Source organism: Plectropomus leopardus, chromosome 9 (genome assembly GCF_008729295.1).
Source record: "Plectropomus leopardus isolate mb chromosome 9, YSFRI_Pleo_2.0, whole genome shotgun sequence".
Classification (NCBI taxonomy): Eukaryota; Metazoa; Chordata; class Actinopteri; order Perciformes; family Serranidae; genus Plectropomus; species Plectropomus leopardus.
The window spans coordinates 22,972,209-22,998,753 of record NC_056471.1 but is presented as its reverse complement, the minus strand read 5'-3'; the positions used below and the strand labels follow the sequence as shown (position 1 = coordinate 22,998,753).

The window sequence follows — 26,545 nt, the reverse complement described above, 5'->3', positions numbered from 1 at the left end:
ACACACACAAGAACACGTGCACGTTTTTGCCGCCCAAATCTCAAAGAAAAGTTTTTTCCATGACGCAATTTCTCTTTTCATGTAAAAGAAGAAGAAAAAAAGTCCCCCCTCTCCCACTTTTTTTTACATGGGGGTAACAGCGTTACGTGACCGGCGTGCAGAAAGGATCAGGGATGAGGACAACTTGAACTTCTCCAGAGGGGAGCTTATGGTAAGCAGTTGCTGCAGGAGCGTTATGGAGCTGCTGGATTTGGCACATGGACCAGTATGCATGCGTGCGCACAGACAATACCTGATGACTTATATTTCATTTATGACTCTTTTGTTTCATGTGAAATAAATGCTCGATCGATAATAATGACAATAATACAATTTAAAAAATAAAAAATGTTAATTTCCTGAGTGTCTTTGTGCACGTACAGTATGCACCCAGACAATGATTGACAACAGTGTCTTGTGTTGGGATAAGCTATAAATATTGTATTCAGGCTTTGCTTCAGTCTCAGCTTAGCAGACAATGGCTGATGGTGTGCGTGTACTGAATGCAGTGCTGTGGTCCAGGCCGCTGCCAAAACGTCTCCAGGACCAAAAAAAAGCACTTTGTATCCCACCCCCAGTTTTTCTCTGTCCAGCGTTCATTCACTATGATGCGCGCCTAGTCGCAGGAGGCTCTCACACCCGGTCCCCTCCGCATGCCCAAAACTTTCTAATGAAATCCCCAAATACTTTTTGACAAACATTATTTTTTTTATCGCTCTGGGGGGGTCCAGAGGGCTTTCGACACATTAAGACGCGTTTTTATTGCAAAGAAAACTTCAGGTATGTTTCTCTTTTATGTTTCATTCACACTTTATTTGTCACATCTGAAAGTATTGTTTCTTGTGATTCTAGATTGGAAGTTATTCGCGCGGCTTGATGTGAAAAAGTTTTGCAAAGCTTGCAGATGTAAAGGTGTGTCGCTCTGAGTCAATGGTGGTAGATGTGATTGGTTTAACAAGTACCTTTTTCCTTGTGTGAAGAATATGGAGCCCAGTTCCACAGAGGGAGGAGCTGAGGAGAAGCTCCTTAAAAACCATCCAGCAAATGTTGTAAGTGCTGACATTAAATAGAAAACACATCGTCACCTTATAATTATAAGGTCATTCATTTTTTCTTATTCTGTGACAGCTTATTAACATTGTATGAGGTGTTTTTTGTTTGTTTGTTTGGGTTTTTTTTTAAAAAGTTAAATGCATTTTGTTACCTTTTTTTAAGGTTCACATCATTTTTGCTACTTGGAGTGTAAAAATCTGAAGCTCAATAGATATAACATTATAATTCTAAGGTGGCGATACACTTTCATAATTACTTTATTCACTTGGAGCAGATGCAAGAATTAAGGCATGTTTCCCCACTAGCATTGTAACAAAGAGCCAAGTTATTAATAATCAAGTGGTTTAATTGGCACAATATTTAACAACATTTAACAGCAGATTATTTGAAAAAGCCCAACCTCTCACAAATGACTTTTCGGTGACACTCTCAAGCGTCCTGCGGCTCCTCTGGGATCTGTGTGTCCTGGCCTGTGGATGCTGAGAGTCAGTGAGTAACATCTGGCTGTCAGAGTGACCCTCCAGCTCTGCTGTCTGCAGCTGCTGCTCCAAGCAGGAGGGTCCACTCAGAGGAGGTCAGCTCTCCCAACGAGTGCCAGAGAGGTCACCAGCGGGTTTATAATTTGCAGAAACAGGGGACAGGACCATCAGTGCGATGTTCATTAATATGCAGAGCACACTCTGGCAGTTAATATCGTCGGTCATACTCGGATCAGAAGGCATGCCATTTTTTTCCCCGCAGTGATTTGAAAAGAAAAATAGGTTGACTGCAGAGACGTAGCTGTTGAGAATATGTGTGGTGAGGGCTTTTTCTCTCCTTCTTCTATCCACCAGCCTCACAAAGTGCTACTCAAACATGGCCAAGAGTTGGAGGAAGAGCAGGAGGAGTTGGCCGAGCACCAGCCTCTAGAGCAGGAAGACCTGAACTTTGAGAGATGGAAGCGCAGGCCGTTACCCAAGAGGACACTCCACCAGAAAATAGACGACCTCAAGACGTACCTGTGGAATGCAGAGACCAACGAATTCATGGGCCGCTCTGGGAAGAGCTGGAGTGAGTTGATGATAAAGACAAGTTGTGTTGATTTGGGGAAACATTTGGATTATTGCAAAAGTACTTTTTTTAAATGCATGTGTCCAATGATAACAGATGTAATGTGGGATGTTTTATAGCTGAATGGTGTTAAACAAGAGCAGACATGGTGTTTGAATGTCTTTAAAAGATGCACTCAGATTTAGAAATGTCTCTCCAGTCCAGTGAATCACTGTGCTGTGAGTGTGTGTGTGTCCTTATGCTCAATGTTTACATAGGTGCATGGACAATTCAGAGTGGCCCGACAAAAACAGACTGCCTGGGGACGTATCCCCAGCGGGAGCTCACTGTCCCGGGCCTCGCATTGGCCGGGAATCACATTCCTCCACATCTTACCATGCTCTCCACAGCCTCTTTCCCAAAGCCTTGGCGACCTCGTCGCTGAACTTAACATGCTTATGGCCCCTCAGTTGCAGTTAAACACGTAGATCGCACTGCCAAACTGAGCATTGGGTGCAGGCGAACTTTATTTGGCAGAAGCGGCAGACTGGATGAGTTTGTTGAGTCAATGATGATGGGGCAGCCTCTTGGTATTCCAGGGTAGCTGCCATGTGACGCCGTTGCGCCCCCTCCCTCAGCTCCACTGTACACAATGTGCAAACATGATCCGACTGAGTGCAGAGAGAATATCCAAGGGAAGTGTGTGTTACTTGCATAAGCTGAAATGCTGGATCCCAGGCAGGGGTAAGAGCTCATTTCGGCTACAAAACCAGTGTGTGCACACTTGTGGAGGAGTGGGGCCTATGTGTCTGATGAAGAAAGGCCCTGAGTTGAAGTCTGTGCTGTGTGTCCTGTGAGACGAGTGTGTAACAGGGGACACAATACCAGAGTGGGGTGATTGGGGCTCCTTGGAGCTGGCCGGGCCTCTATGGCTGCAAAAGACCTTCACTACGATGGCAACCGGAGGTTCACTGTGTTCCTGAGTGAAAGGACAGCTGGGAGAATTCTCACTGAGCTCAAACAGAAAGGCCTTTGTGGCTCCGGGGACGCAAGGCTGGCTGCAGCTAGTCCCCTGTGAAATTGCCCGCACAGCAAAAGCCATTTAATTTAGGGCACGTTTGGCTTGATTAGTTGCTAATGGACTGTTAATTGAAAATTGCAGAACAATGATAAGTTCTCAGGGTTTCTGTGATAAGGTGTTCTCAGGATTGTGGATTTTAAACCAAAACTATTAGAGTCATTTGCAGGTCCAAACATGAGGGGAGGACAGTGCTTTTGTAAAGTAAACAAATTAGTGACCGTCCTGATCAAGGACAGTAGCTGGAGTCCAGACAGACCACACAGTCTGAGCAAAGAAAAAAAAAAGCAACAGTTCATTATCTCTCCACTCAGATCAGAGAGATGATTTGTTATGTTACATAAGCCACTTTTATGCATGTACGGCATCTGACCTAATTTGGAAATTTATTTCAAATGTGAAAAAGAGAAATGATCATAAAGACTAGCGGAAAGACAGAGAAAGTGATCTTTACAGACAGTGAAAAAAGCAAAAGAGATTCTCACACTCTTGATGACCCTGTTTAAATATTTGAAAAGGAGTGAAAAGTACAAACTTATTTAATCCCACTGCTTCTCTATAAATCATTGATTTACAATTAACCAGCTTCCTTATCGATTTAAACCTATACTCTCATTAATTTTCCTAAACTTGTCTAAATATAATACTTATTTCCTTTTATCTTTGTCATTCAAAACAATATAAAGTCATACTGATATAATATCCTTATTCACCCTTAAAGAATAGCTTGGTACCTATAAATGTTACATTACACGAGATAGATTTTTTTGTTTGTTTGTTATTTATTATTATTATTCTTTCTTTTGTCCTCTTTGGTTTCTTTCTTTACGCCCTCTCTTTCTACTTTTTATTTAATACAATTATTTGATGCTGTTTTCCCTGCTGCACCTGAATGTATTTTCTGATGTAATCCTATAGGTGGGTGGGCAGGATGGTAGGGAGGGATTAATGGTTAGACTGAAGACAAATATACATGTTTTGTAACCTTTTTTAGTGAGATAAACACTCAATAAAACTTATTTACAAAAAAAGAAAAATTCACCCTAATAACTCCTTTTTTCACTCCTCTTTCAGGCCTCATCCTTCTCTTCTACGCTGCACTTTATACGTTTCTCGCAGCCATGTTTGGCGGCTGTTTGTTTTGCCTCATGTGGTCCATTAGTCCCTACCATCCAACCTTCAATGATAGAGTGATGCCACCAGGTAAATATAACCCCACACCCACTCCACTGCATCCTGTCCCGCTCCCCTCTGCTCCACCGTCCTTCAACCTGTCGTTTCTACTGGAGTCTCAGCACAGTTGACTGTCTCTGTGTCTCCACTGGCAGGTATGACGATGGTCCCACACCTAGAAGGCCACGAGATCGCCTTCAACGCCTCTGATCGCAAATCCTGGAAGAAGTACGCCAGGTCTATGGATGAATATCTAAGGCGTGAGTCTGTACTGATTATTGGGGTGATGTTAAAGTTTAGGGGGGGGTCAGATGAGGCTGTTAAACGGGCATGCGATGGGTTAATCCTCATCTTCGCTACCTTTGTCCCCTTTTTCCATTTGGTTCTTGCAGGGCATGCTGGGAAGGGAAGCCTCTTTGTGGGCAGAGTGCAGCCATTCAATTCAGTTTTTTTTTTCTCACCCTGCTTTTGTCAAGCTTCCTTAATCAGAGGCCTGAGTCTGGCAGGGCATTGCTGTAGCGAGGGTTTATTTATGCCCTCCTCTCTCACTCCCTCCCTCCCTCCTTCTCTGCCTCTCTCCCCCTGCTCTCCATTTTCAGCGTACAACGATGGAGCTCAGGAGAGGAAGAACATTCGCTGTGCACAGGACAGATACTTCATGCAGGACGACTTGGAGGAGAAGGCCGAGCGGAAAGCGTGTCAGTTTAAGAGGTCCTGGTTGGGGGACTGTTCGGGGCTGCAGGACCCCCACTATGGCTATTCTCAGGGACGGCCATGCATCCTCCTTCGAATGAACCGGGTAAGACGAGTGTCACCAAAACCTGTAAAACAGCGCACTTTCAAAAAGTGCAGACAAAAGGGGGGACATAAAACAGCAGGGACACAGTTTGTTGCTGGACTGTTGAAGCTTTTCTCAGTGAGGGACATCTTGTGGCCGTTTCAGGGAGAGGATGAAGAAGCCATTTGTGCACAACTTTTTGAATGGAAAGTTATGCACAATCACATTCTTATACAAGTTAGAATGAAAATTTTGCATGTAGTTTTTCTTTTTCATGAATATTTTATTGAACTTTTTTTTTAACTTCAACATACACGCATCTATATATATATATATATATATATATATATATATATAAACAATAAATCACTACAAATATATAAATAAATAAAATACATGACTTAAATAATAAGTAATTAAAAAACACAAAAATAAAAAAAATAAAGCAAAAAAAACCAAAACGAACAAAATTAAATTAAATTAAAAAAAATAAAATAAATAAACATGCAAAATAAATCCATATATCTACATGGATATGCACCATGATCTACTCTGATCTACAGCAGGAAGTTAGGTCTCAGACACCCATAAAGTGTTTAAATAAGTCTCATGCATCTGGTTTATGATTCACTTCATGATCTGTCCACATCAGCAATCTACTCCAAATAGTCTCTCCACTTCGCCACATATTTCTCAGTCCTGTCCATACAGCTGAAAGACATTTGTTCATATGATGCCACTTTTGCCAACTCTGATCCACTCTTTAAAAGAGGGTTGCTGTAATTTTTAAAAAAATATTTATGCATAAAAATGTGGTGCAGACACTAAAATAGCATACAAAATGACAGATTGTCCACATAATGAAATTTTCATGCTACCAATTTGAAGCAACATTTCGACTGACAAAGTCTCTGACAGGCAAACGTCCACTGAAGTTCATTTTGAGGACATCCATTATGTGTAACCTCTTATCCTGTTCAGGGTCGCAGGGGCACTGCAGTCTGTCCCAGACACTGGTGTAGATTTCAGCGGTGACGCAGGGGGACATATTTAGAATATGTGCATTTGTCCCCCACAGTAAAAACATGAAAGTGGCAGAGGAAGTTTATTTAAATAAAATTATGGACTTTTACGCTATAAATTGAGGCAGAAAAACAACAAATTGGCACATAAAAACCCACCAGAATGCAGGAAATAAATTGTTTGATACTTGAAAGTTTTCAGCAGCAGATCCACCTCTCGATGTCGAAATGAATCCCAGCTGTGATTGGATGAGAGGTGGAGTACAACCTGGACAGGCCACCAGCCTATCAGAGGGCCGACACCAAGCAACAGACAACCATTCATTCACACCGGCGGCCAATTTAAAGGCACCAGTTAACCTAACCTGCATGTCTTTAGACCAAAACCCAAACGAACACGGGACAACTTGCAATCTCCCACTTTGAAGACATGTCAAATAGAAATTAGAACTACTTTTTTCTTTACTATTATCATTTCGGATATATTTTTTTGAGAAGCATGTGTACCGCAGTAATACAGATTTCCTTGGAGGAAAAATCATGCCTTGTCGCAGATATTTAACACAAAAACACACAATCCAAAGGAGTAAAGGAGTCAAACAAGACAAGAAAATAAGTAAACTATACAATAAAAAATATTTTTAAAAAAATCAATACTAAAAAAGTGTGTCACTATAGTACTTTTAAGTCCATTTTTATTGGAGAGCCTGATTTTACTCAAGTTCTACTTGTCTTTGAAGTGTCTTTTATTTCCTCAGTTTTATACATCAAATTGATTTTTGATTGTCTTGATTTTTAGACTTTTTTGTTTCTGTTTTATTTTACTGCCCTGTAAAGGATTTTGTATTGCTGTTTTTGAAAAGTGCTCTATAAATGAAGATTATTATTATTTATTATTATTAAGGAGATCATTATTTTCTCCAAATATTTTTGAATTCCCCCAGTGTGTCATTTGTTTCTTACTATTCTTACCTTTAAATAGATTCTGGGTTACTTACCAGGCCAGGGCAAACCAATTAATGTGACTTGTGGAGTTAAGGTAAGTATACATAAACATTTTTAATTTGATCTCAGCAATATGTCTGAAAATGTTAAGGAATCATAACTTCTGTCTCTTGCAGAGAGGACCTCCAGAAGCCTTGGGAGAAGTCCAATTTTTTCCTAAAAGCATTTTTGACCTGAAGTACTATCCATACTATGGGAAGCTCAGACATGTGAGTGAGAGAGTTTCATCCTTGTGGGTAACATAAAGACAATGTGATTTAAAGGGGAACTACTCCCATTTTCAATATGTTGTTCCTATGGTCTAAAGACAATTAAAAAATATGACCATGTCCCAAAATTCAAAATCTAGATAGCAAAAATGCAAACTTGCAGTATAAAGTCTGGAGCTGCTTCATCGATAGTGAATGATTAAAGATGTTCGATATGGTTAAACATGATGACATCACAAGTTTGAGACTTACTTCTCTGGTTTCGTGCTTTGTGAGAGAGTAGCTAAAGTTCACAGATATTAATTTAACTTTCTTCGGGGCTGTGGAAATAACATCTTGGAATCCTAAATTTAGGCGATGTTTCTCTCTAAATAATTGTGTCTCGTCCTCTCACGTCTCTGTTTGCTCAGGTAAACTACTCTTCACCGGTGGTGGCTGTGCGTTTTGCAGGAGTGCAGTACGACACTCACGTCCAAATACAATGCAAACTGAACGGAAAGGGCATCGTCAATGATTCACCCACTGATCGCTACCTGGGCAGTGTGACCTTCACCTTGGATGTCGGAGCGTAAGGCCAACATCTCGCTGCCAGCAGGATGCTCCCATGACAACGAGGCAAGAAAATGTACAAGAAAAAACATATTTTGAAGCATTATTTTCCATGAAATATGTAATTTCCCTCACCTTTCACTAAATATCCACATCTTCTGCTGTGAAATTCCTTAAGAAGTAGATATTTACTCTCGTGTTTCTGTTGTGTCTTTGTACCTTGAGCGTGCTACTGGCACCTGCACCCACAACAAACAGTGCTGAGCACAGGACGAGTGCGTAGAGTGAGTTACAATTCCTGATATTTTGTAATGAAATAAATAATTAGCGAGATTAATCAAACTAAATTACACTCTGCCCAATAGTTAGCATTTCTGGCTATGCAAATCCAATTATGACTTAAAACATTACTAGGCGATTAGAAAATATTGTTGTATCGGGTTAGATTTTGGTTTTGTGTGCACAGTTTTTGTGTGACAGAGTGTACTAATTTTGTTTTGAATTATATTTTTCAAACATGTATATTGTAAGAATTCAAAGAACTATCATGCAAACACTGAAAGCAGGACTTGTACTGTACTTACACAGTAAAAAAAGATATAATAAATGACTGCAAATACACTATTACTATATTTTTTGTTGAATAGAGCAGTATTATACATTTATGATAAAGCATCACAAGCCACTTCTTGCCTTCTTTTGTAAAAACATTTGCTTTTGAAAATGAAATACTACACAAGACTGATCAATAAAGAGACATGCTGTACTGTGAAATAGTTTGTGAAAGGTCTGTACCGTTTTAAAAAGTATAACTATTTTGTGATAGAATTAATCCTGTCTGAACTGTGCTACTAAACATGGTATAAATGTTGTATTTATTCCTATTATAGTTCTTATAATAAATACAATGTTCTGGTATGTACTCTAAGTTTTCTTCCACGTGGGATTATCAGGCTGCATCAACTTAAAAAATATTTAATACATCTCTGTTGTTTTCAGTAAAACTCTACAAATAGTGGGCTATAGTTTATTAATAATATATCGATGATTATCGTTAAACTTTACCTTTTCTTAGAGGTTAACACATTACTAAATTTATGATCATTTTGAACAGCTCCCTCAGAAATCTGCCACCAAAAATTAGACATTACTGTTGCTGTATAACATAAAATATGGTTAAATACGGTTGATTTTCATATCCTCGACATTTCTGATTAGTGTTAAGATTGATTTTTACACATCACTTCCAAATAATTTTAGATTTCTGTTTCCATAGTTTTATAACAAGTTTGTGTATCAGTGTCTCACAGAGTCCTTTTGGGCTGACAAAGAGAATGAATAGTCTATGCATGCTCACATAACTCATGAAACAACAACAGCTATAGCTATAGCAGGTCATCTCAAGCGGGACAGGCATTTCTGGACCGAATTTTATGGCAATCCATCCATAGTTGTTGAGACCACAAACGTGAAGCCTCATGGTGGCGCTTGCGTAAAAGTCCAGGGATCAACAAAGTCGTAAGGGTTCATCCTCCGGGGATTATGAAGAATCGCATTAAATTTAAATTAAATTTTGTACCAATCCAGCTAATAGTTGTTAATATATTTTTAGTTGGGAACAGACAGACAATGTGGTCACGTCTGTATTTTCTAAATTCAGGATTTGTAAGACTCTCATATCTTTTACTCAAGTAAAAGTAGCAATATTACTGTGAAGAAATACTTTGTAATGTATGAAAGTCCTGCATTCAAATCACACTCAGGTAAAATGTATTTTCTATATTTTTAATTAGTTATGCATTTATACGTGTAGATCACTTTAATGTTGCAGCTAGTAGGGGTAGAGCTCATTTTCAAGCAGCTTTACTCTCTCGGCAGTATTTAACATAATTTATTAGCTGATTTATAATTTTGTATTAATAATCTTTGTAAGAAAGTTTGCTAGATATATCAAGACATTTATGGGTGTAAAAAATGTCCTCTGAATTGCGTAAGAAATATAAAGTAGCATGAAAAGAAAATATTCAAGTGCCTCAAAATTGTACTTGAAACTATATTTCACCCACTAAATGACCATTTGTATGCCACCTCATTATGATGGTATATCTTGAATTTGTAAAGAAAACTTTGTTTTTCTCACATGCCTCCACAGGAAATGACAAACTTATTAAATTATTAATTGATTCAGGACAACATTTAACAACAAAACAAACTCTCACAACTCATGCAGTATAATCCAAGTCTTATTCATCCGACACCCATAAAAAGACAATTTGTACATATATATATACATATATATGTACAAATTGTCTTTTTATGGGTGGTATTCCTTTAAACAGTACTTGAGTAAATGTACCTAGTTACAGTCCACCTCTGAAGAATGAAAAAATATTTTAAAATAAAGCAATTGGTTGAATTTGCAATTATTTATGCAAAATCTGTGGGACCCCAAACAATGAGGAGGTAAAACAAAACATGTTAACAGTTCAGCTCCAAACTAGTCTCAGTAATAAGTTAAACCCAAATCAACCGGCGTGACCTCCGCGTTAACCTGCATATCTGTCTGAATGACAGCCAGAGTGAGAGTCATGCCTCTGCTCATAAACGACACGTCATTGATCAAAGTCTAACGGACATTTTGAGCAATCGCAGTGTGAATGTTTGGTTTACAGCCGTTATTAACCTTTGAATGCATCTGTCACAAGACCTTCCTGCTCTGCAGACTTCACACTAAAAGTACAAGCGTTAAAAAGAATGACAGTGATACAAAACAAGAACGAAACTTTATTTAATTTGTTCCCCACTTGTGTTAAACAAGCTCATCACATCACATTCTTCATCAGATGGAGACAAGCTTCAAGCAAGCAACTCAGAGGTGCACAACAGAAAGGCACGAAACTGTCGGGGAGGAGTGATCGAATGTGACTGAGGGTCATAAGAGTGAAATCACGACCTGCTCATGCTGACGATGTTACTGCACTATCACGTGGAGGGAGAAATCAACGTACATTCAGTCAAGTTTGAGCCTGGTGACCACTGTAGGTTTAAAGTTTTATATCCATTTGTTTTTGTGTAATAATAAAGAATTATAAGGAAACAACACTAGAATTAATTCACCAAATACTGAAACGTAATTCTATTATGAGAAGTGTACATATTAAGAAAATAAATCTTCCTAAGGTGAGAGGCAAACATAAAAATTCACACATTTTCCAAAAAAATAAACTAGTGCTGGTAAAGTGTCTCAGTTAGTGTCCCTTTCGTCAAACAACAATTAAGTGACTACATGCACTCTTAGAAATAAAGGTACCAAAAGGGTTCATCCTGAAGGGCTGAGGTTTTACCCAGAACCATCTGCTTCTGAAGGACTCTTTTTTTTTTTTGAAGAACGGGTTCTTCAAGGTTTTTTAGGAAAAACAAAGAGATCTGTTAAGAACTAAAACCATGATAAGTAGACGAGAGATCAATGGGTAATGTTGTCAGTTGGATAGGTTCTAGATGAAATCCTTGAAATATTAAATGGTTCTCCAAAGAATCCTCTAGGTCAGTTCTAAATGAAGCCTTTGGAATATTAAAGGGTTTTCGGTGGAAGCTCCTGGCTGGGTTCTACATGACACCCTTGGAACATAAAAGGGTTCCCCATAGAATCTCCTGGGTGGGTTCCGGATTAAACTTCAGGATTATGACAGGGTTCTTGGTAGAATCCCCTGGGTGGGTTCTAGATGACACCCTTGGAATATAAAAGAGGAATCTACAGAACCTCCTGATGGGTTCTTGTTAGCATGCTTATAAGGTGGACAGGTTTTGGATAGAACCCCTAGAAAGGGTCCTGGGTGGAACAATTACACCACAGAAGGTTCTCTATAGAATCTTTCATAGGGGGTTATGGTGGAACCTTTCACAGATGGTTCAAGGCATTACCCTTTGTGTTAAGTTTTAGGTGTATCCCCCTAAAAGGGTTCCAGTTGGAACCTAAATAAAAGGCTCTATGAGGAACTAAGAAGCATCCTCTATGGGAACAAGCTGAAGAACCCGATAGAGTTCCTTTATTTCTAAGAGTGTGTGCAGCAGGTGGTGTTTGATCTGATGTCAGGTGGAGGTTAAAATAAAGTCGGGGTGTGAACGGGTGGAGCTTGCTCGTTACATTCACGTCATCAAAAATCAACGTCATTCATTCTATACAAGAGAGTAATTTACACAGATACTATTATACAGCACAGAGACCGAGAGGGGAAAAGGCCTCTCTGAGGAGGAGGAGGAGGGGGAGGAGGAGGAGGAGGAGGAGGAGGAGGTCTCTCAGGGGGGAGGAGGTGGACGGCTAATCACAGCCAGAAATTTAATTTTTAAAACATGCAATCTACAATCAAACGATGCAATATTGATCATAAATGTTTTGGTACTCGATTCAGTCATTGGCATCAAAGCAAAAACAAACCATTGGGGGAGACTGCCGGGATCAATTTTAAACTGTGTACGAGAAATAAGCTTATTTTTAGGCGAAATGAGCAGGAAATTCAGGATGCTTCTGATGCACTGACGGGCAGGGAGAGTGTTTTTTTTTAAGGGTTGAGAAGGAGCGAGAGGCAGAAGCAGCCGGGGTGGATTATACAGACTGGTAGCCAGTGCGACTCTTCCTCCGGCCAATGAGATAAGAGATAAGCACAAGGATGATTAGGAAGCTGAGCGCCACGCCCACTGCAATGGGTACCAAAAAGCTCAAATCAGAGTCCAGGAAGCATTCCTCAGCTGACAGACAGACAGAGAGACAGACAGACAGAAAGCACGTTAGTGGTTTTAGTCAGCAGGAAACATCAGTCTGAGAGATCGAGGATATTTACAGTCAACAAAGGCTGAGAGAAAAGAGGCGCAGCAGCAAGAAGGGAGGTCAGAGGCTACAAAAAGAGGAAATGACAACACAGATGTAGATTAGAGGAAACATTTAAACGGCACAGAAAGGAAATCAAGTTATTACTTATTAGATTAGTCTCTATGAAATTTAATATTCAGGCAGAATGAGAAATTCTCAAAGGTGTAGTCTGACATTTTGGGAAATGCTGATCTAAACCACATCTGTTCAACACGAAGCAGCTTTTAAACAGTGAATTCATTCTCCTGCAGTGTCACAAACATGAAATTATTATCTATATTATATTTTTCAATTCAGTCCAATAACATGTATAGTCTAGTAGAACTGTTTCTTTAAATTATTATTATTTTTTTTTGAGGTTTTATATAATTTAGTAGCTTTCCCATGTTCTGTGTAAACTGTTTGATTTTAGCTTGTTTTAAAAATGTTTAATTCCAACTCCTAATGTATGAGTAAATTGTCTGCTATATAAAACCAAAATGTTTGAGCTCTCCAGGACACCGTACTGGCAAAACAGACATATCTTTGAAGGGAGTGATACAGTGGCTTCAGTTTCCGAACAGAAAGGGCTGTTTAACAGCGATGCCAAGCAGTGAAAATACTGATCTGACTTTGTGAACGCGACTTCTACAACTGCACTGCAGAGTTGGAATTATCCCTTTCAGCTTCAAGAAAATTACCAAAAAACCATAAAAGTGCTTTAAAATGTAATAATTCTGTAACACAATTTTAAATAATTATACTTATATAGTTTACCTTTTTTTTTTCTATTTTCTTGCAATTTGTGGAGCATTTTTGCCAATATGCTCATTGCTTTTTTCCTCATGTTTTCGAAAGAAATTGAACTGATTTGCTTTGGGTTCAAAGGTTTAATATTATCAGCGCTTGTCATTCTAACATACATGTATGTCACTGCTTTTTGCTAATGGCCGAGTGACCATTTCCACCCAGAAAACCCAGAGAGGAAACGCAAATGAACCCGCCCCTGAACGTGGAGAGTGGAAAGTCTCGTAAGTCATTTTTGTAAACGTGCTAGTAGACAGATTTTTAATACTTTTGGACAGAACTGCCAGCTGTTTCCCTCAATGTCCAGTCTTTGTGCTAAGCTAACTGTCATATTAACAGAAAAAACAAAAACAGTGGTTTTCTCATTCAACTCAAGCACATTTCCCAAAATGTCAAACTTTTCCTTCACAGTCAGTCAACAGCATTTAACACTACATGGAAACATCAACACAACACATGATGGTAATTTTTCAACAATTAGTCAAAGGCAGCGAGGCAAAGAGGCAGCGATTCACTGACTACACTTTGAAGAGTGTTAAGATCTAAACAAAGAGAGGTTAACTAGAAAGACTCGTAGCCGGTGGCCCTGTTTCTCTTTCTCCCGATGAAAAAGGCCAGCAGAACGATAAGAATGAGAACAAGCAGGGCAACTCCGACAATTATGGGAACAAGGAAGCTCTCCCCATCAGCCTGGCATTCCTCAGCTAGACGGGAGTGAAGAAAGCAGAGAGGTGAATGTTTTAAACATCGGACAAAAGGATGAAAAATATATTAATGATTAAGGCACGAATGGCTGAAAGAAAGACATAGCATCCTAAAGGACTTGGAAGTGTTTAAAGCAGCAAAAGCAATAAACATTTACTCAGGTGTCCAAGGCAGCAATGTATTTTTATTTCCATGAATCTTCAAAGACTAAAAAGCTCTATTTCAGTCTGACACACAACAGAGATCCAATTTACTGCAGCTAACAGCGTGAGTGAATGGAGATGAAATCACTTGTATCCACATAACACAGATCATGATTTAACACGATGGTTTTGCAGCACAAATTCCCTTTGCTGAACATGTGTGCAGTGTCAACAACTAGAGAAAAGATTTTTTTTAACAGTATTTAGTGAGTCATTGAATGAACAAAACAAAGCAAGGTACAGCTGTCATGATTGAGAAAATGTGTCACAAACATTTATGCAAGTGCTGCAAAACCATCTTTTTAATTAAGGCAACTGAGTTTGTACAAAGCTGAAATACACAATCACAAGCAAAAAATCAAAGCTCTTATTTGATTCATAGCCATTTCTCATACACATGTACAAAGTCCTGAAGCAACATTCAAGCATCTTAAAAACTATTTCTACTCATGTTCAGCGTAGCGCACTGCCTGCTTTGCTCCGGTCCTGAGGCGTTGGAGCGGCGCTGACAGCACACAACACTGCTACAAGTAAGCAACGATACACAGCTACCACCACGTGTCACATTGGCTCGCTATCAAAACAGAAACACACATTCTGGGGCTCGCCTCCCTCCCTGAAACTGCATCTCTTAGCCCACCTGACAGAATGAAATGTTGGCACTGTACGGTTCTGCAAATGTGGCATTCCACGTTTTATTATGTTAAAATTTCTAAAGTGACGTTGTTCAGGTTACATGAGTTTGAGTTTCTCATCAAAAGAAAAATATGGTGGATGACGTGACACTTCGGATGAGCAGCAGAGCACTGATCCAGACCAGCGACACTTCCAGCTGTGTTCGACGCACCGAGACTGGGTATTTTTAACGAGACCTTTGGAGAATTCGGGCTGTGTTTGTGGTGACAAAACCTGATTTTTTTAATGACACGTCAGGACATTTTCAACTGTGTTTGTAGTGCCAAAACAGGTGATTTTAAACTAGACGCGGGAACATTTGTGGTTGTGTTTGTAGCGATAAATCCAGGAATTTTTAAACAAGCCGTAGCGACATTTCCAGCTGTCTTTGAGGCTCCAAAACTGAGCATTTTTAAATGAGACGTTTGTGACATGAACCAAACCGGGTATTTTTTTAAACAAGATGACCAAAACCTAAAGGAGACATCAGAACAGTTCCAGTCGTGTTTGATATTTTAAGCCAAAAAATGATGTTTCCCCATCCATAACCACACATTATCCAAAGCTTTCAGCATTCACAACGGAAAATTAAAAATTGAAATGTAAAATTCATCAAATCCGCTACATATGACAATATATTCCGTGGTTTGCAGAAACGTAAAATGCCAACATTTATTCTGGCGATTTGGTTGCATCACTGTAACCTGCACTGAGTCCCTGACTTCAGTTTCTGACTACACAAAAACACAACTTTCTGCCAGCAATATTGTGTGTTTCTCAAGATTATATTGCGCACTGAAGTGTTTTTATTTTCCTAACAACTTTTGAACCAGAACGCGAATACAGGTGTGAGGTTTGTTTGTTCTGTCAATTCTGCTGAACAAAGCCACTCAACACTCACAAGGTCCTGATGGAGCAAATATGCTTTTAAAGGAACTGTTTGACATTTTTGGGAAAAACCCTTTTTGCTCTCTTGCCAAGAGTTAGATAAGGAGATCGATACCACTCGACACAAACTTGATATAACATGCTAAGTCAGCATGAGATGATTTGTTTCATTGTTCAGATCCAGGCCGACTTTTTACTGCTTCCAGTCTTTGAGCTAAGCTTATTGAGATGGCAGTGGTATCAATCTTCTGATGTATCTCTCTGTAAGAAAGTAAATAAGTGACTAAACAAAATGTCTTCATAAACAGGACCTTTTTTATATGCGTGAATTCTAAATGTTACAGAGAACTTAAGATTCGAACCAAAGTTTTCAGGGTCTTTAACGTCCCCTGATCCAGCTGCAGCCCTGAGCTCAGGCCAAGCCCACGCCTATACACAGGTGAGATAATGTGACAACGGTCTCAACATAACGCAAAAAACTTAAAGAGCGCCTTAGTGCATTTTTATGTATGTATCCTCGTTTCAGAATTATCTGTGCTGAAAGTGAATATCTACACAACAAAACTCTCCCTTTTCTAAACCTAATGCCAAAAATGTATTGAGTGAGGGGGAAAAAAAACCAAAAACTTTCTTTTAATATTATTCTCTGACTGGAGTTTGTGCAAATTTTAAGAGACCTTTCAGAACAGCAGACATCTTGTTGTGGTGCAGCAGGAAAAGCACAGGTGTAATTAATAAAAGGAACGACGTCGGCCAGTTCCAGGACTGTTTCTCTGTAAATCAGCCATCGTTAGTGTCATTTATTCCACCTGGACTTTTACTGCTCAATGTCCAAATGTCCTCCATGAAAAAGGTCTGTTAATGCTTAATCAACAAACACTTTCACATTCTCGGCACGATTGGAGCCACATTATCAGGACAACAATTCCAATGTTTCTCCTGCTCCACAGGGGCAAACACGGGCTAAAGCATTTTTTCCCCTTGACTACTTTCTGAATAAAGTAGACCGTCCTTGGTAATACATTTCTGGAAACAAAGAAAGAAAGCTGATTGACCATCTTTCTTTGATTTGTGAAAGTAGTGCCTTTAAAATTATTTAATGTCTCAATGTGAATCATTTTGGGGATGAAAAGTCAAACCATAAAAGGAACTAAAATGTGCACAAAGATTAAATAATGATAAAAGAAAACAACAAGGGAATGTCTGCAGAGCAAGTGCGAGATCCAACATGTTTAAACTGTGACACATCCAAAAATGCATGACAAATAAATGTCTGGAGACTTTTGTAAATGTAGATTACTATACCTATATAAGAAATCTTATATTGTATATTGAAAGTCACTTTTTGTGTGATTGTAATTACTTGAAGGCATACTTTGCAGGATTTTCTTTAAAAAAAAAAAAAAACAACCTATGGACTCATACAGAATCACTCTCAGTTATTACTTATGACCCACTAGAAGTGTGAGGTGGAGTATTTATCTGCAGAGACTCTGCATGTATCCTGTGCCTGTATTTTTCTTATTTTCTTCATATTGTCTGTGTTCGGGACATTCCTGTTCACAGTGGGCAGGTAACAGGTGATTTTGTGAAAAGGCAGTGACTAGTTACCTGACTACACAATTCACAGACACAACGCCAAAAGAAAAACGCAAATTTAGTGCATCTGGGGTTTAATTTTAGGGCTTATGTCCACATAGTGCTTTTTACTCAGCACCGGCATCTTTTTCCATCTGTTCCCAATGAGGAGACGGCATATGTGAAGAAAAAGTCCCCTAAGTTAAGGTTAGCATCACAGTGCCCTGACGCTGCTTTTTTGCTGAAGAAAAACACTTTGTTGTCTTTCACTTTTGCTGTCAATACTGTTTAAAAACAGTAGCTGACAATTCCTGCATAGTATACCTTTAAATTAAAATAAAGCTGTGTGGATTTTGCACTTGCTCGTTAACAAAAACACAACAAAAAAGGGAAGACAAGACATCCAGAAAAACAACAAAAAAGGAAAACAAACTTTGGGGGAAGTCAAGTTTGGTCCTTGAGAAAAACACCAAACCCTCCATTTTTACATGGGTTTCACTCCTCTTATTATCATTAAAATGCTCCATGTGCATTTCATGTTAACGACCAATCACTCCAAACCTGCATCTCTTTTTTCCCCCCAGCAGACTTCAGTTTAGATTTTGACTCTTGGATTTTTAAGTCATTTGCCAATTAAACAATTGCACATGAAACAGAAGGACCAGGCTTGGGAACCCCGTGATGTTGATTGCACACTGGTTTTAAAGGGTCTGATATCCAACATAAGTCTTTCTTCGACCAATCACGTAAGCGATCACTACAATGAGAATCAAGCCAGCCAGAGCAGCGCCAACAATGATTGGGATTAAGATGCTGGTGTCATCCAATGAACATTCATGGGCTGCAGATAAAAAGAGAGTCAGTCAACAGGTGGAACAGTGATTTCCTGAGTAACAACACAGCAGCAGGACAGCAGTTTTATCTGCCATCAGCTGTGAAAAACGCAACACTTTTCAGTTTAAGGTGTCACGTAATACTGTGCATATTTGAATGAACATCTTTGGCTCGACAGACGCACTTTATACAAATGACGACACACTGCAGGAGAAGGAACATTAATCAGACATCCTTTTCAGGGAGAAATGTCATTTTCTCTTTCAAGAAATTAAACCGGTGGTTCCAAAACTACAGGTCAGGAAATATTCCCAGAAATAAAACATGAAAAAAAAATCTGAAAATTATTTTAATGTTTTTTAAAAAATGTTGTAATTTCTTTCTTTTCTTCTTGTGAAATACTGGATACTTTCTTCTCTCTTAAAAAACATTCAGCTGTCTTGTATTGAGGGACCATGAGCAGCTATTGCTTCATTTTAAATGGACAATTTATCCCATATAATTCAGATGTTTCCTGTGGATTATCTCGAGTAATCAGGTCATGATTTCTGTACGTGAGACATTGCTGGTGAGTCTTTCAAATGTTTTTTTCAGCATTTTGAGCACAACAAGCTGAGTGCCATCTAGTTCTACGATGTTGGAGAGAAAGGCGGACATCTCTACGGCTGATATCTCCAACACTCAGCAACTCACAGCAAAGCAATGTAGACTGATATAAAGCACTACAGTACGAGGAAAAATATGTATTTTTTCATCTTAGGGTGAACTGACCCTTTAAGGGGATGTAAATTAGCCAACATTTTATCACTGTCTAATGATTATCAATTGTGGTAACTAACAATTTCAACAAAATACTTTTTTATATGATTTATATGGGTAATTGGCTGAAAAATTGAGTGCATACAGTTTTAAACCTGTATTCTCCGTTTTTTGGTTTCTTTTAGGAAAATTAATTGCATTTAAAATGTGGCATTATGATCACATAATCAGACATATAGTCTACAGCTATTCTGAATAAAATCAGCTAACGACAATCAGCTCTAGTGCTGGTACAAATACTACTCATCTGGTTGCCTCAAACACAACAAAGATCCATTTCCCCCCATTACTCTTAATAAGAACTAGTTTGTTGAGCAGAGTCTGTTTTTAAAGACTGTAAAGAAGAACCTACCTGTACTGAAAACACCCTTCTTCACTCCGAACGGCTGCACCTGCAGGTTGAAGGTGTTGATGGTGAGCAGGCTCGTGATGGTGAAGTTCTGCTTCTTGTTACACATGTAGGAGCTGCCGACAGCCGCCTCCCACAGACTCAGGTTGGTGTTCACCTCAGAAAATGACACACCTTGAGAGAAGCACAGATGTAAAAGAAAACATTAGCTGGGTGCTCATTGTGGCGTCTGGTCTATGTATGTAGATGTGATTCTTCTAATTACCAGAGTTGGTCTTTCCGGTGATGTTCAGAGCGTGTAGGCGGAATTTCTTTGTGTCCTGTTAGATGGAAAATAGAAACATGCATAAATAGAAAGTATTTTTAATAAATGAACATTTCAGCTCTCTTAATAACCAAAGGCTAATACAGACTCAGCATCTGGGATGACCTGAAGGAACATTTCCCTTCTCTTTTTACTGGGATGAGTGATACTGTCAGTGAACATTTCACATTTTGTTGCATCCTGTCCATTTCTGTGAAGTCACATAAAGTCAGTCACCGTGTTCAAGCATTTGTTTATCTATCAGATGCAGTGACTCCTACCCAGAAGTACGAAACAATAAAGATGGAAAGATGATAACCACATATTTGAGTTTAGGATGAAAATAAACATGAACATCAGATTACAGATTGTTGTGAAGCCGATGTAGGTGTATTTATTGACGCAATAAAAGGTGACCTTTGAATTACACCTCAGTTCCACACTGACCCGATAAACGATGGAAATAATACTGGAAACGATACTGTTAGTACAAGTAGTGTACAAATAGCATGACTGCAAAATAAAAAATTCTGTAAAAAAAAAAAAAAAAAAAAAAAAAAAAAAGTACACCGAAAACGGATCTAATATTACTTACTTACTTATTACTTACTATTACTACTTACTAATTACCAATTAAAAATTATTCTTTTAAAATGGTACCGGTGCCTGAACCAATCCTTTTTCTTTCTTTTTTTTTTAATTGTAGAGGCAAAATTAAGCTTGAAATTGAAGCATATATCAACTCTTAACAGTTTACAGTATATTTAAATATATATATCAAAAAATCAAAAAACTCTATTAACATATTCACATAACACATTCACAAAATAAATACACCTAAGCCAACTGCAATAAGTAAACAATAGATAACAGTGACAGTATTAACAGCAAAAAAATGTTGAGATCAACAATTGTCTCCCTAATTAAGGAGAGACTCTGCAACCACTCAGTTCTCCATTATTCATTTACTGATATTGTTATAGCGGCTGAGAATGACAGTTGTGATTACTATACTGAGACATCAGAGGCATCGATCAATCACAGCCCTTCAAAACCTGATAAAATGTGACCTACACGTTTTTCAAACTTACGTTGGTGAAAGTGAGGATGACGGTCATTGTGCTCGACTCCAGCACCAGCTCACTGACGTTGACTCCACATGATCCGGAGCTTTTGGTCCCATTTGGGTCCAAGTTCATCTTGGAACATTAAGGGAAAAGACGGGAATCAAATCAACAAAAAGGAACATGGAAGATCACCAGTATAACATCTGGAAATCAAGATTACAACAATCCTGACTTAATGAGCATACCTCTGCTTGCTTGAAAGTAACCTGCAGGCCGAAGTTGGCCATCAGACAGGCTGTGCTGTTTTCATCTGACTTCACGATGTACTCCCCAGTGGCGGGAGTAGGGAGGGGGGGGGTTGGGGTGGTTATAGGAGGGGTGGTGGATGAAGCGTTTGTGACCGGAGCTGCAGTGCTGGTGGCATGAGTGGTGGGGGCAACGGAGGTTGTGGGCACGTCGGCAGCACAAGAAGTAACTGTGTGAGAGAACGGAGATTTAATGTGAACAGAAGAGAAATGTTAGAGGCAAGATGAGATGTCATGCTGCATCTGCACTTACTGTTTTCACTCGTGGCGTTGTTTGTGACAAAAGCCTGTATGAGCACGTCCCACAGCGTCTGATTGACCAATTCACTTTCAATCATTTCTTTACTATTGCAGGAGTAGCAGGTGTTCACGTCGACGTCTGTAATGTGAGGCTTCACGAAGACAGATAGAGTTTCTATCGGAAATTAAAAACACATCAGGATCAGTACAAGGCCGTTCATCTATGTGTGTATTTTTGGTTTGCACTGTGAGGTGTATCAGTTACCATTCGATGATGCTTTTGGGAAGACTGTTGCGTCGCTGAGGTTGTAGGAGAAGGTGATGGTGTCTATCTGATACACTTTCCCATTCATGGTGAAGTTCATACTCCAGGAGTGTCCTTCTCCAAAATTAATCTTCAAATTTGAGCTCGTGGTATCACACGTACTTCCATCTGATGTGACTTTATCAGGAAGTTCAAACTCAGCTGGTGCACTCTAAAAGAGAACAGAGTGTAACCTTTTGTAACCTTTAATTACGTGTGTTTGATGTTTAAAGCAAACTTCACAGATCTCAATGAAAAAACTTGAGTTTTACTTCCTGTGATAGATACACTGACACTAAACATCATCATTCATGAGTGTTTATTGCCCTAGTTTTACAGTTTGTACAGTGAAACCGTGATATTTTCTGAGACTGTTACCTTACTAAAAAAATTTCATACTATGTAAACCTAATTGGTACTAGTCGGCCCTTGTTGGCTTTTTTTTGGTTGATTCAGCATGCTGAACTGATATCAGAGACGCCAGAGCCCGCCGGTCAGTGGGGAGTGTATTTTAATTGTTCAAACGATGTTGTTGACAAAGAACAATAATTTAAATATGTCTTATTCTTAAGAAAAAAAGAGTAAACATTTTCTTATCTTATAAATCACCCACAATTTCCAGTTTATGGCTTTAGCATTATTTTAATAGGCCGCAGTCTGATATGAATGCTTTATTAAAGTTAATTATAAATAAAGTTTAGTAAATTTCTCAAATGTTCATACATATCTATGAGCTGCTTTTTAAAAATATATTTGTTTTAAATCACAACAGCTCACTAGTGAGAAGACAGGACATAACAACTGCAGGATACCCACCAGGAAAACTCTGACTAAAATGCTGAATTGCAAGAATCTATTTGCTTTGTAGTGAGTCTCCTCATTTCCCCTTTCCATGGTGACATTTGCTTACACTACAGTTGTCTGATAGTCACGCTGGTGAGGCGACATGATAAGAGCAGAGCTGCTTTTCTATAGAGTAACTTCATGAAGATACTGTGTAGCCTGATGTACTAAATATACCGAACAAGACACTCACCGTATTGTCAGTTCTGTCATATGAGACTGAGAAGTTGACCATTAGTTTAGCGTAGAGGCACAACTTGTTGTCTTTGTCAGTGACTTTCACCTCAGTGCCATGTGACAGCTGGAAAGCTGAAAAGGAAAGAAAATAAATCACTATTTGTCATGTTCTAATTAATTAGAAGTCCTGTTGGGTTAATTTAAAAGGTTATTCTTTTCAATAACAATATAGCTGCAAACGACGAAACTCGTTTGCAGCTATTTCATATAAGGTCTGTCTGTTCCAACATGAGGGACTAAGAACACACACATTTTTAGGAAATCAACCACAAACTCAGTGCTGCCAGCTGGCATCGGATGACCTCCACTGCGAGCAGTGTGTACTAAAATACAACTTGGATCCGGGAAATTTTGTAAACAGGCTGGAAATGTCCTAGTTCACTTGCCATATAAGGGTATTTAAGATGTATTCTTATGTACAGACGGATCCCACAATCCTAAATTGACAAGAAACCAGGATAGTAATGTGTAACACTCTAAAGTCTCTGAGAACTTGCATATAATTAAACTGAATAGAGGCCAAGGTCCATTCAGATTTACTATATGGTTTTGCAAGTTTGCACTGTCAACAACTTAAAAACAGCTGCCTGACACAATTTCTAAGTATCATAAACGTATAAATCTCCAGTCAAGAACTCAAAGTTACAAAGATGTTTGTGACTTTGCTCCAAAAACATTGTATTTTTACAGAGGGGCCGGGCTGTCAGATATAGCCACATCTCACCTGAAAATACTCGGTCAACACTTAAAATATGTCTTTTTCTCACATAGAATTCAGTACGTTGAAATCTCAGCTATCAAACTGTGTGACCAGATCTATGGGAGCACCATTTTTGATAAAGACTCTCAATAGGAAGTGTGTGATAATGTATGATAAAAACATTTGCAGTGGAAACATAGCTGAAATTCCTCATCGGGTCACAGAATTTGTTGTAACACTATATCTGTCAGCATAAGAGGTTTAATTTTAAGAAAAACTACAGCACTATAAGCAAAATACCACCTCTGAGTATTAGTTAGCGCTCGCTTATTGACAGCACATGAAATAAATCATGACATTAGCTAACCACTGCCTTACTAAGCCACCTCTCTCAATGCTGTTAAAAATGACAGTAAACATGCTGTTGGTGAAGGGCAGGTATCGCTGCTCTATCTAAATGTAGACAAAACATCTGAGTCTTCAAAAGACAAACTTAAAAACTGGAAGCTACAATTACAGGAGGAGATCTCTGAAGAGGAAGGCTCAAACCCAAGCACTTTAATCTCAATACACATGCTTCAAATGTAACAATACCAAAAAAACACTCTTTTTATGGGAATATCATACAGTCAAATTTTTAGAAGAAGGTTCTTGAAATTGTTTGCAAAAACTCTGAGAAGCGTGACCATGCACTAATAGACTTATGTCATTGCAAGTTAAGAGAGCAATACTGTTGGTACAGGATGGAAACGTGATCAAACCAAACATAAATAAATGTGTAAAGGATCTAACAACATGTATTGGCATGAAGAAACTAACACATTACTAAAGGAAAGCTGACAGTTTCCTGAAAATGTTTAGGGGAGCTTCATGGAGTTTTTAAAACAAAATGTAGGTAATGATCAATAAAGTCAGAGACAAGGTTGAGTGCAGGGGAACTGGAATAAAAATAAAGTTGTTAAGTGCTAAAGCCTACGTCACCTTTAAGATTTTGATTAAATAACTTACATTCTAGCATTAATAACAACCAGCCCCTGCTTATTAAACAAAGCCACACTAAGGTTATTTTTAAAACAAAAGTTACTGAGAAGTTGTGGGAGGGTTTGATTGTTCAGCAGTAAAGGAGGTAACTTGAACCATCAGTGTGGAAGGGGGAAAAGTAGGTCATAACAATGGTTCCCAACAGATGGGTCCATTCAGAATGAACTGCAAATTAGTAATAAAACAGACTTTATTTTGAATTACAATCCTACAGACTGTTAAGGGCCTCATTTATCATGTCAACCTGTTTTTTTTTCCAGTATAGCAACTATTTTATTGCCCTGTTTTATGGTATTATATGGCCTATTGACATGACACGCCTTTGCAGTATTTTTATGTCACTGGTCTTGAGGCAGTAATAAGCACTTTTTTGTTTTAGTGTGCTTTTAAAATTCCTGACAAAAATAAAAAAAAATGCTACAGCATCTGTATTTCCATCCGCTATTTTTTTTGTTTGCGTTTTTAACTTAACATTACCTGCCTCTTCATTTGATGGTACACATTATTTGTTGCGGAGACTGGCCCGTTTATCAATAACACCAATCAAAAATATTGTTAAAAAACATAACCTACTATCAAGTTAATTTAATATGAGAAATCAGCTGAACTCAAGTTCTCTAATTTAAAGCTGATTCATTTTAAACGCCCACCTAACACAAAAAGTTATCTTGTTTGTAGCTATTACTATTTCCTTTTAATATCCGTTAATCTGGATATATCATCTATCCATAATCTATTATTATTTATCGTTTTAAGTACCGTTGTTAGCTAGCTTGCTAACTAGCTAACAGAACGTTAGCTTAACGGTAATTCGTTCTGCCTGTACCGTCACGTGCTAACTTACTGTAAACTGCCAAACCTTGCTAATGCTAACCACTTTAGCCAGTTAACACAATGTTAACGCGTTTAATGTTGTGCTAACGGGGGTTTACACGCCACTAATATCCCGTTAACGCAAGCTACACTCACCGAGGTTATTTTGCAACTCGGAAGGTTTTATTATCACCACGAACTTGAGCTTCAAAACAAGTGTTATCTAATAAATAAGCTAACGGCTAAGATAGCTAACGTTACCCCAGCTAACACAATGTAAAATGGTAGCATAACGTTTAAAAGACAGCTTTACAGTTACTGTCAGCGCAAAGTTTGGATTTTATACAATACTGTGAAAGCATAAATAGCAGTTATGTGAGAAAATGTAGTTTATTGCGGTGGACATGGCGACTTTACGGTGACCCGTTTGATGTTGTTGACGTATGTAACAATTAGCAAGCTAGCTTCATTAGCAAAACATCACGACTGGGCAACTCCTCGTATGACTAGGTTTCCTTTCAGGCCCGCGCAGTAAATTCATCCTCAAATCGTCTTTACAATTAAAAACACAGATAAGTAAATAATATAATTTTAATATCACTTGTTTCAGAGCAGCATTAAGCCAGAGCCCGGTAGCACCAGGCCCGGAGTGTCCCATAAGTTTCACATTAATCACGTCACTTTGCAGAAACAAAAAGCGATTTTTTTCCTCACTTTTTTTGACATTTGTTTAAAGACTAATCAAGGTGATGATACGTACCGATTCCAAGGGCGAGGAATAAAACAAATGCAGCATATCGGTACATGGTTGCCTTGCAGTTTGTAGTGTCAGCTACCGGGAGAGAGGATGAGAAAGATCCGATAGGGACGCTCTGTCAGCGGTGTTTGGGATGTCTGTGAGCCGCCGACTGTACCAGGAAATGGAAGTCATATGACAGGGACCGTCTCAAAGCAGAGGGAGGTGTGGACTAAAGTCTGGCTTTAGATATCTCTCCACCTTTTTCAGAGTTACTTATTGTACTGTGTGCATGTTCAAGGCTCAGGCGAATGTG

At 38.7% G+C, this 26,545-nt stretch overlaps 2 protein-coding genes across 3 annotated transcripts; one reads left to right on the top strand and one right to left on the bottom strand.

Annotated features, from left to right (window-relative positions):
- Window positions 1–658: 658 nt before the first annotated feature.
- Window positions 659–8,090, top strand: atp1b4 (ATPase Na+/K+ transporting subunit beta 4). Its single transcript, XM_042493381.1, has 9 exons — window positions 659–819; window positions 1,020–1,088; window positions 1,926–2,142; window positions 4,274–4,402; window positions 4,528–4,632; window positions 4,972–5,171; window positions 7,155–7,211; window positions 7,294–7,386; window positions 7,797–8,090. The coding sequence occupies exons 2-9, from the start codon at window positions 1,023–1,025 to the stop codon at window positions 7,956–7,958; spliced, it is 1,029 nt and encodes a 342-aa protein (XP_042349315.1). The 5' UTR covers window positions 659–819; window positions 1,020–1,022; the 3' UTR covers window positions 7,959–8,090.
- Window positions 8,091–14,134: 6,044 nt separating this feature from the next.
- lamp2 (lysosomal-associated membrane protein 2) lies at window positions 14,135–26,420 on the bottom strand. Of its 2 annotated transcripts, none has more exons than XM_042492756.1 (9): window positions 26,254–26,420; window positions 22,896–23,011; window positions 21,821–22,031; window positions 21,569–21,730; window positions 21,256–21,485; window positions 21,035–21,142; window positions 19,905–19,959; window positions 19,643–19,813; window positions 14,135–14,292 (listed from the first exon to the last, which is right to left on the bottom strand). In XM_042492756.1, the coding sequence occupies exons 1-9, from the start codon at window positions 26,297–26,299 to the stop codon at window positions 14,150–14,152; spliced, it is 1,242 nt and encodes a 413-aa protein (XP_042348690.1). In that variant the 5' UTR covers window positions 26,300–26,420; the 3' UTR covers window positions 14,135–14,149. The 2 variants fall into 2 exon arrangements, with proteins under 2 accessions (XP_042348690.1, XP_042348691.1); XM_042492757.1 differs by lacking the exon at window positions 14,135–14,292 and adding an exon at window positions 14,458–18,478 and having other exon boundaries at window positions 26,254–26,419.
- Between the last annotated feature and the right edge of the window lie 125 nt (window positions 26,421–26,545).

Bases quoted from the DNA above. Each gene is read 5' to 3' on its own strand.
- lamp2 (XM_042492756.1), bottom strand. From the start codon at position 26,299: ATGTACCGATATGCTGCATTTGTTTTATTCCTCGCCCTTGGAATCG. The intron at 21,143-21,255 runs GTATGCTCATTA...TAATGTTCCAAG, and splicing joins TTACTTTCAAGCAAGCAGAG to ATGAACTTGGACCCAAATGG. The intron at 19,960-21,034 runs GTAAGTTTGAAA...TCCATCTAACAG, and splicing joins TCATCCTCACTTTCACCAAC to GACACAAAGAAATTCCGCCT.
- atp1b4 (XM_042493381.1), top strand. From the start codon at position 1,023: ATGGAGCCCAGTTCCACAGAGGGAGGAGCTGAGGAGAAGCTCCTTAAA. The intron at 1,089-1,925 runs GTAAGTGCTGAC...TCTATCCACCAG, and splicing joins AAAACCATCCAGCAAATGTT to CCTCACAAAGTGCTACTCAA. The intron at 7,387-7,796 runs GTGAGTGAGAGA...CTGTTTGCTCAG, and splicing joins ACTATGGGAAGCTCAGACAT to GTAAACTACTCTTCACCGGT.